General features: G+C 30.7%; 1 protein-coding gene across 2 annotated transcripts; it reads right to left on the bottom strand.

Moving 5' to 3' along the window:
• Positions 1–4,159: 4,159 nt before the first annotated feature.
• Positions 4,160–9,510, bottom strand: LOC105348571 (2'-5'-oligoadenylate synthase 1A). Of its 2 annotated transcripts, none has more exons than XM_066072010.1 (6): positions 9,356–9,510; positions 6,788–7,205; positions 6,195–6,453; positions 5,846–6,012; positions 5,122–5,315; positions 4,160–4,436 (listed from the first exon to the last, which is right to left on the bottom strand). In XM_066072010.1, exons 2-6 carry the CDS (start codon positions 7,184–7,186, stop codon positions 4,289–4,291), a joined length of 1,167 nt encoding a protein of 388 aa, XP_065928082.1. In that variant the 5' UTR covers positions 7,187–7,205; positions 9,356–9,510; the 3' UTR covers positions 4,160–4,288. The 2 variants fall into 2 exon arrangements, with proteins under 2 accessions (XP_065928082.1, XP_065928083.1); XM_066072011.1 differs by having other exon boundaries at positions 6,306–6,453.
• Between the last annotated feature and the right edge of the window lie 1,023 nt (positions 9,511–10,533).

Here is a 10,533-nt window from a genome sequence, read left to right as displayed (position 1 = left end):
ATCCATGTAAGTACATATACAACAGCGAAAGTACATCCATGACTAAAACAGCGACATTACAGCCACTATGTCGAGGTGGCGTGAATTCATTTCTAAAACATGGTTAAATTTGACTGCGGGTTACGTAAATTGAAGTAGTGTCAATAAGGTAGTGCTCGTTTCTGTGCTTGCATCGATCTTCATGCGCTGTAGCTTTAATCAAAACGACAGATTGCACATTTTTAAGCTGTGTTTCCAGGTGTCGCAAACTGCTTTTATCTCACTATAACACTACGTTATCCAAAAGAAATATCTCAGAATACATTCAATCAATAACCATTTTTTACTACATCTGTGATAACAAGAATTGTCGTTATCTTATTGTCAATAATTTTTGGTGAAGGTATAAAACAGTTTTCCTACGAGTTTTTTATCACATCAAGAATTTAAAAAGTAGAAGAAGTGTTGTATAAATGTCCAGATGGACACGACACGATATTTTAAAACTCATGTCGTCTGGTTTATTCTGATTGAAGGTAATTAAGCCTTCATATTATTTATCTTTTTTAATGATTAATGTTGATTAATCTGCATTAATTAAATTAATTAATGCAGATTAATGCATTAATTGAATTAATTAATTAAATGCAGATATCAAGTTGACATAATCCTCCAATATGTTTTTTTTTCATTTGAATGTCCATATTGCCCCCCTCCCCCTTACATCCAATGTTTTACGGTATTACAGTTATGTTTCATTACAAATGAAAGTCCACGAAGTGTGGTTATTAAAAGACAAAAAAATATTATAATACAATTAGTTTTTAATAAATTACTATGAATTTTTTTTTCAAATTAAAGAATCCTTTATTCTGTAAATTAATCAATGACTATCCAGGTTCAATGCATGATTAAAAAAATAAGGTTGAGGCACATCATGAAATTTAAAAAGTTTGTGTGACGTACACATGTAGTTCCAATGATTTTCACAACATTGACAAGGCCCTGACAAGATTCAATTTATAAATAGACAAACAGCTACACGACGTGGTTAGTCAGCTGGGTTTAAAAAAAATAAAATACCAAAATCGTTTTTCAAATTCAGAACAGATGAATACAATGTTGTGATTGCATGATATATAATACTGTGTACATATATAAAAAAAAAATTAAGTTCCATGTATAACATAACCCAAGTTAAAACATTGTCGATTTAGAATTATAAATTGGCAATTAATACCGTACCTTAACATGTACAGTGTACACGTAACTTGGTGATTTTCAAACTATTTATTTTTACCCCGGCTGGTTTTCCGTTGACGAAATCTAAAAGTTAACTTAAGAGAAAACACCTGCTATATGGGAAAACTGACTATATAGAAAGTTAACCCCGGGGATAGACTACTGAAAAGCCATTTTTTTTCGGGATTGGCTATTGGAGAAGATTACTAAAAAATGTTGAATTCATGTTTAAGCGAAAGTACCTGCTAATAGTGAAGTTACCAAACATTTTAGACATATCTCTGCATAGGTTTACCTTCAGTTCAATTTTATCGTAAAAATAACTAGGTTGATTTCGGGGAAAAGATAGTAACAAATAACGATCTTTAAATAATAAAAACGTTGCTTACCGTTAATTAACTTCAGATAGTTATGCTGATTAGGGCTGAACTAAGTTCAAACTTGGGTGTTTTGGGGGGTTTTTTTTTTGGGGGGGGGGGGGCTGGGATGGATGGATGGTTATTTTTTCTCTTTTTTGGGGGGGGGGGGGTGTTCTTACAATGTTTGGTTTTTTTTTACTTCAGATAGTTTAGAACTCTTCTGTATACAGATTTAGATGTTGGTTTGTTCAATTCTCTTAGCATAGTATACCATATCATTCATTTACATTTCTCAGCGTAGCATTCAAATCTCTCAGTATTGCACAGTTCATAACAAAATATAGACATAGGTAATCAAGGATTACATAGCTCACGAGACGAGACATCACCCTTATGATATCACTTCATCATTTTACATGAAAATCATCGTCAATAATCTTGGATGAAATATTGGACATTGTATATACATGTAGTGTTCTTTGACACAGTATCGTCTATCATATGATTAAAAATTTAGTATAATCACATTATGTGCGAATTTCATACTGGATCGTATGATACAATATTTAACAACACTTGACTCTAAAATACAATATTGTATCCTATCATACTATGAAATATTCTGTCATATCATATCTCATGTGATATCATACAATGTAATACTGTATAATATCTTAATACAAAATGAATTGTATCAAGATATGATATTGTATCATACTATGTGATATTGTATTTGAGTATACAATGTTGTATCACAGTACATTAAACAATATCATATCATATTATTCAGTATTGTTTCATATGATATAATATCGTATCACGATACATTACAATATTGTAGCGTATGATATTGTATCGTATAATATGATATTTTATCATATATGATATCATTTTTATTTTCTATTATACGATATTGTATTATATGAAATGATACTGTATCATAATTATGGTATCGTATGATATATTATGGATCATCTGAGTAAGTATTTAGCAGAGTTGACTTTAACCAGTTCAAAGAGCCTAACACAATTTGAGCTGTTCAAAAATATTAAACCTGCGTTAGCATCTAAATAATTAGAAACATTCAATGTGTCTGAAGCAACCTCTGTGATTCATTTAGATAATGAAATTAACCATGCAAGTATGAAAAATCATACTTAGTAATATTATTCAATTCATATAAACCTGCTCCAAAAAATCCACCTCCTCCAGCATCCGGAACCTGTAGCTCAGATTCAACAACCCACTCTTTTCTTTGCTGAATATAAGCCCTATCACTTTTGCATATATGAAACAATTTTGAACTTGACGTAAAAAGTTCGTGCAAGCCACCTAAAACCTAGACTTAGAATCTAAATCTCGATCAAAAACAATAGAGTACATAACATATTTCAAATTCATTGATATTTTACATAAAGCAAACTGTAGCTTTTGAGTTTAAGTTAATTTTTATGATTAAATAATTTATTAAAATTATCAACTAGTAAGTGTCTTACCCGTCGAGCATGATATCTTTAGTTCTGTTTTTGTCAATTGCGACACGACTAATTGACTTTTAGGAATTTGTTTCATGTCAGTGAAGTCCTAATTAGATTTAAAAAATTATTTTTAGCAGTGATTCCGTCTGTATGCACTACACACGCGTGAATAGACATATAACGTATAATCAAGGAATGTTTCCTTATCTCCGTCTGTAGTATATCTAAACAAAACATTTATTCTTGCTGTACTTTAATGTTTGTTGTATACGTCATTCATCCTTTTAAAAATATGATACTATGGCTTCGTTTTAAATGATTTATATATATATATATATATATATATATATATATATATATATATATATATATATATATATATATATATATATATATATATCACTCTTCTCATATAACAAAATATAACAAATTTTTCAACCATTCTAATTAAGAAAATCAGTTTCAATTGCTGTTAAGAAACATCGTGATAAAAATATTCTACTCAGTAATCTATATGAATTAATTTTTTTTTTAAAAATGTAAACTGGACAGAAATTTTCTTTTTTCCACCACGCTCTACAATGAATATTTATATTTCATTAAAAATTAACCTAAAATCAAATAAATGGAGTTGAAAATATTTATTGTTAATGTAGATGTTTCCGATAATCGATACTACATTGTACATTATATGGTCATGTTATTTTTTATGATCACGTTCTTAATTCATCTTCAGTGTAACGCCAGGAGTACTCATTGTTAGGGGAGAATATTACATACAAATTCAGCAAAATTATTGGAAAGGACTCTCGTTTAAAAACATATTTATTTTTTAGTTTTAAGTATACGTCCAGTGTCAGTGACAATGATCTTTATGGAATATTATTAAAATGTGCACTATAAGAAAGAGGGTATTCAGTTTTATCATAAAAAATATATAAGGTGAGATGCCTGTGACAAAGGGCTAAAATAATTTCACTTTTGAAAAATAATTTTAAGATTTTTGTCAAATGAATTTGTTCTGTTTTCTTATTCAATACTTATTTTAAAGACAGGTACTGCATTTTGGGAACATAAACCATGCACATGAAATTCATGAACTACTTTATTTAGCATTTTTATTCGGCTGCAGTTTGAAGAAATTGGGGGTTAGTTTGGAAAAAAATAACAGTGAAAGGTTTCTCCAAAACTGGGGGGGGGGATTTCTGCAGATTAAAATGTTTGATGTGTTTACACCCAGCCGTCCAAACTAGAACATTGTCGGAACAATGGCTTCTGCAAAAACGCCCTTGCTTTCTCTGCAACCATGTCCCAGCAGTTACAGGCTTTCATGATGTTGTTGAAAGGATTTGCTGGGTCAACCACATAGTATTCATCACTGAAAATGAATTAATACATGTTCACAATATACTAGTATCTCAATATAGGAAGATGGGAGGGGGCAGTCTAAGTTATGGAACTTTTGCCCAATCCAAATTGTATTCTTGTACAATAAAACTATGTTCAAATCAAACCATAAAGGAGTCACCAATATTATTACAAAAAATCTTTTAATGTATTATATCATTATGATGTAAAAAAAAAAAAAAAAAAAAAAAAAAAAAAAAAAAAGATAACTTCCCATTGACTTTTTTTCTAACGGGTGTGCTAGATTTTAGAGCAATAAAATTTCTTGTGTTTTGGGTTTATTTTTTCACTATCGTTGGTGACACATGCTTTCTACGTCAATACTACCTGTACAAACGTTATATACAGTGAATTATCAATGCAACTAAAAAGCGTTATTACAATACATAAATAAAAATGTGTATATGAATGTTTACTTTTTTGCAATTTCACTAGATTTAAATCGACTCATATTTAAAGAATTAAACACATCGTGATTTAAAAATAAAACCGATTTTATAATATTATCACTATTTTTAACGGTTTTAAGACGTTAGCGTAGTTCATTTTGTAATCATGGTTTAAGACAACGATATTTCATTACACAAACAATTTAACGACATTAACGTCACTCATAAAAGGATGACTTTAACTGCTACAGTAATTACTACACTGACTTGCTGACATGGTTGGAGTTATAATTAACAGTCCATGCATGCTTCAGACTCCTGTAGTGAACAATTGCTCTCAATACGTGGTAGAATCCTTTGCAGATATTAAAGTTTTGTGGTCTACCAGCATCTTCCCATTCCCCGATGACTATCAGTTCCAGTGGGTAGGACGTTGGTAATCTCTGAAGACCAGTACTTTCCTTAAAAACACAAATAAGACTAAAGATGTATTTTTGTAGCTTCATAACTAAAGTACTCCTTACTACTTACATAATTGACTCCTATCTAACATTATCTTTGGTAAGGTGGGTTTGAATAGTTTGCTTTCATAATTAAAGTATCTTATGTAAATAATATATATGACAACGAAAGTATGAATAAACTCGTGTAATACAGAAAATGTTTAACTCAACCTAAGTTTTTCCAAAGGTTAAGTGTTTTTCATGTTCATGAATTTGGTTATATTTTGTGAACATATCTTTTGTACATGAAAGTACATGTGGAAGTTTAATGCCCGGATATTGCTATCTGCCCATCTTCGTTAATTCAATATTTACCGCCATATCATCGCAAAACCTACACTGAACAGTGTTTATATATGTAATGTTATTTAGGGCTGACAAATATTATCAGGAATTTTTTGGTATTTTATAAAATTCCAAGCATTTTCACATTTCAAATTTCATAAAATTGCTTAAACTCTCGTAATAAGATATAAATGATTATATACCTCAAATTCTGTTTTTCTCCAGTATTTGACTAATCGAATCAATGTCTTGACTTTTGTTGGAACCCCAGAGACAAAATCGATTTGAAGTGGCGCGAGGGCAGCAGAGAAATATTCTCTTGCAGGAAGAGAAGAGGAAGCCATTTCTGTATAAATGGCATTCTTCGAATCTGCAATTTACAAACATTGTTAATTTTTCATTTATAAACTGTATGGTAAATGTAAAGAAACAGTTATAACAAGTGTTTGTTCTTCAATGTTCTGCTCATTAGTTTTTTAAATATTCAATCGCATTCGAAAAAGTCATTTTAAACGTATAAGTATACATATAAGTATCTGAGCTTTAACATACTGTATCTTAGGATATCAACACTCGGCAGTATGTCAACACTGTGAGAGTGACCATGGCAAGTAACGGACACCTTTACTGCATGCAATGTTGTACCCTCAACGTCACACCCACCGTATGTACCGAGGTACACTTTCATCCGAGCTAAAATATCCTTTAGATTGTCTCGTAGATTTGACATGGTACGAAAATTTGCTAGGAAAACAACAAGATCAGCGTCCGACTTCCCCTTAACTGCCGTTCCTTTTCCTAATGACCCACTCTACAACAACGCATAAGATAAACAATTTTGAAGACTTGTTAAAGACTTTCAGTATACCAGTCAGTATTGTTTTCTCCAAAGTATTTTTTGTACGTCAAGATCAATTTTTCCTTAACTTTTTTTAAATTGTTTGTTAAGCTGTAAGTTATAACCTAGTAAAGAAAAAAATATATCAATTAAATTTGATTGCTTCTTAACATATACAAATATTTTTAGAGCTTTTCTTTTTCAGGAGATTTATATGGTATAAAAAATAAAAATGACTATGACCATCCAGCCCTATTTTTAAAAATCATACTTATTCAGAGATGGGGTGAAATAAAAAAAATAATACCTTTCTAACTTCTGAAGGCCTCAGATGATCTGGAAAGTTGTTTTGCATAAATTGACAGAGGCGATCGACCACGGCTTTACAGCTTTGGTTATAAGCTGTATCTGGTTCTATTTCCTTTAGGACGAACGAGTTTAGTTCGTTCGCTGAAATGGAGCCAAGAGAAGAAGACGAAGAAGAAAAAAAAGAGGAAGAAGGGCCAATATTTTGAATGACACGTATTTGTGGTAAGGAGTATTCAATGAAAGGTACAGCTGATATTCCATGTTTATCTTTATCGTGCTGTCCTTTATGCGGATCTAGCTTAAAACGACGTAAGGGGGTGCATGTTTCACAAAAAAATGGAAATTGATCAGGGTGTTGTCTCCTGTATTCAAATATTGCCTTTCGATTTCCTGTCATCTCTCAGTCAGGTCAGTATCTAAATAAAGTGCATAAATTGGATTCAATATAGCAATACCATTTGATATTCTTTCCAAACAATTCGTAAATTTTACAACTATATCTACCATTTCAAGAACAAAGCATTGTTGTCTGCTGTTGATGATTTTGCAGGCCCCCTATTCAAATCGATAAAAATCACTAACCCAGTAGTCATTTATTTTTAATTTACAATTTGAATCCTCCATACGCTGATCATATTCTTGTATGCGTTCGAATGACTTGAATACTTGTTATAAGGTGATAAATCATCTGTTTAATGTCTTGTGGAAATTTAAGGAATGGGTACTTTTCTTGGAATGTTCGTGAAAGATATAAAATGCATGCATAGTCATCAAGCATTTCAAAGTCTATAAAAAAAAAGCAGACGCATTATATATTATTGTTTTTTGTCTTTTTTTTTCTTCTTAAGAATTCATATATATTGTACGTAGTCTGAATAATAAATTGCGTTTTCACTTCCAAGATCATCGACTTCATTACTCCTACTTAACTGAATTTAAAAAGACATCTAATCATATATTTTGATTTTCGTGCTTTTAAAGGTCTATGACGAACGATATTTGAAGGACACCTGAACATAAACTGCCATTGTATTTAACATAACTCGTTTAACAACCACCGAACGGAGATTGCTGATCGAAAGTGTGATTGATTTGGATCACAAGCTATTATATTGATTTGGGTACTCCTGTGTATGTTTCAATATGCAGGACTTCAAATGGGAGAAGGAAGGCTGAAGTTTTCAAAAAGAATATTTTGTGTTATAATGAGAAAACCTTGTTACTCAAATTTTCCGAGAAGCATAACCAAATTACATGAAAACAGCGTTAACTAATTAAAGAATATAAAATACCACTTGTTAATAGGCTATAATTTGTTTGCAATATTTTTTTGCTCTTGATATTCTTTTCAGTCTCTCCGTCTAAAAAACATAAATGAAATTCACTTATTATTTTATTATCTCGACATTCATGTAAACTATATGGGTATATAATCAGTAACGAGATATCTAACCGTTGAAAAATGTTAAAACAATGTAATGAATGATATAATTTGATTTCATTGTTTATTATTATATTATGCTTCGTTTGCGTTTTTATCGATGCGTCTGGTTAAGACTGAAAATTATGCTTGATTTAGTTTGTAACGTTAATATTATTACATATTTTGTAGTGATTAGTATCAAAAATTATCTTTCAAATAATTATTACCCAAATATAAATTAGCTTTTAAAACGGGGTAGATAGAAGTATATACATGTATTTGGAGTTAATCTCAAGATCCGTGATCAAATATGATTGTAAATGTTTTGTAAATGTGCTTAGAATGTGAAGCAATAAACATCTTTCATTGACAATGTCTTAAGTTATATGATAAACACCTGACATAAGTGTTTGAAAATGAAAACAAAAAAATAATAAACTTTGAAAATGATCAGCAATAATATTCAAATCATTCAAAGCAATTTTGATCAAAATTTATTTAAAGTAATTTATTATGGGCTCTTTTTCTAAATGTGCAGACAGTAATTTTAAAATACCCGACCCAGGTGATCCAAATCAAGCACATTCTTGATTAGCATTTTCAATACAGTCACAATGCATGAGGAGAAACGACCTTGTCTTCGTAATTTATTCTCTCTTTACACGTACCGAACAACAATGATTTGTCCTTTGAAGTTAGTTACTACATGTATCCCACATAGAACTAGCGGCGCTCTAGATACATTATTGGAATTATTTAATTCATAAGTTACTTATGCAGAGAAAAGCTACCAAACTTGCAATGGCGACGAATTTTGGCCTGGATTAGTAAAACGTCGGATGTCATTGACAAAATCAGGAAATACCCACTCAAACAAAAGTCACAACAAATATTCGTCAGCAATCAAAATATTTTATATTGTAGGTCAGATGTAGAAAAAAGCTTTGTTAAGGAAAATATACTCCCTTTCTTTTTCTCGGTATTTCCAGATCTGAATCAACGCTTTGAACGGACGAGCATGAACATAATAAGTTGAAAAGAACCCGGAACAAACCAGACTTAATTCTGATTTGAATACAAAAAAGCAAAATTATTAAAATATTTTCTTGCAAAACAGAGGCGTCTGTTTTAAATTTTACTTACATTTATCTTACAGGTACCTTTCCAGACAACTCCAATCCTGTATTTGTTTAAGGCCACATCGATCGCAAGCTGAATGATTTTCAGAAAATGTGTGTTGTATGGTCCTGTTAAGGTTTGAATAATATATTTTTGGCATAGATTCAAAATCGATTTTGTTAGGTATGAATGCAAACTGCGCATACATTTTTTTATCTTACGTCTTCATATCTGATTATTTTCTCTCCTCTTTTTTTTTTGGGGGGGGGGGGGGGGGGGGTGTTGTCTTAAAGTTTGTATCTTTTTTTATGACGCCCTTTATCCCTGTAAATGTAATCTTGCATTTCATTAGCAAACATTCAACGCAAGCAAATGTGTCTGTGTTTGATTTATGCATAACTAAACAAATAAACAAACATTTTTAAATCACACTTCTAAGATATATCATCACTCTCAATTAGTTAATTAAAAATATCTATTCAAATATCTGTTAAAGAAAATATGATGATATAAAAATACAAATCTATTTTTTTCAGTAACCTTTTTAAAAGCGCACACGATTTTTAATAGAATTTTCGAAGATGAAAAAAGGACAGCAATGCAGGTTCATAACAAGGCCAACTACACTCATAAAGCCCATTCTACATGTATAGTTGCCTAAGATACAAGTATTAGAAACACTCAAGGTTAAAGGGAGATTGTTCTGATGATTGCTTTGATAAAGAATCAGATTTATTTGAAAGGACTCTCGTTAAAAAAAATGTTTTAGTTTCAAATAAACTCAAGGTCTACTGAATTCAATTGATAATTTTCCAGTCATCTTTTAGTTACTTAATGGCATAAACGTAGCTTCGCCCTGCCTATATCCTTTGTTTCTTTTTCTATCTTATCTTTTTTAATGTGCACTGGAAAAAAAATAAAGGTAATACTATTATTTTGTTTTATTTGTTTTGATATCACTTAAGTTTCATTGCCGTTGGAAAATTGTTTTTTTCTTCAGAAATGTGTTCTCTGTCAGAATGTATCAAATGTTTTTTTTATGAAATTAAATAACGTTTGGTTCATAGATAGTTTTCACCTGATGCAAAGGTACCTAGTTAAAACAATATTTAACTGAGTCGAACATATGAGAAACTAAGTCGTATTTACGAGATGAAACTAAGCCGTATTTACGAGATGCTTAGTCGTTTTAACAAGATAAT

This window comes from Magallana gigas, chromosome 9, assembly GCF_963853765.1.
Source record: "Magallana gigas chromosome 9, xbMagGiga1.1, whole genome shotgun sequence".
In the NCBI taxonomy this organism is placed as follows: Eukaryota; Metazoa; Mollusca; class Bivalvia; order Ostreida; family Ostreidae; genus Magallana; species Magallana gigas.
The sequence above is the reverse complement of the archived record's forward strand: the minus strand, read 5'-3'. Positions and strand labels throughout refer to the sequence as shown.

Coding starts and splice junctions, on each gene's coding strand:
- LOC105348571 (XM_066072010.1), bottom strand. CDS start 7,186: ATGACAGGAAATCGAAAGGCAATATTTGAATACAGGAGACAACACCCT. Junction 6,454..6,787: donor GGCCTTCAGAAGTTAGAAAG/GTATTATTTTTT, acceptor GCGTTGTTGTAG/AGTGGGTCATTAGGAAAAGG. Junction 6,013..6,194: donor TGTTGATATCCTAAGATACA/GTATGTTAAAGC, acceptor TGTAAATTGCAG/ATTCGAAGAATGCCATTTAT.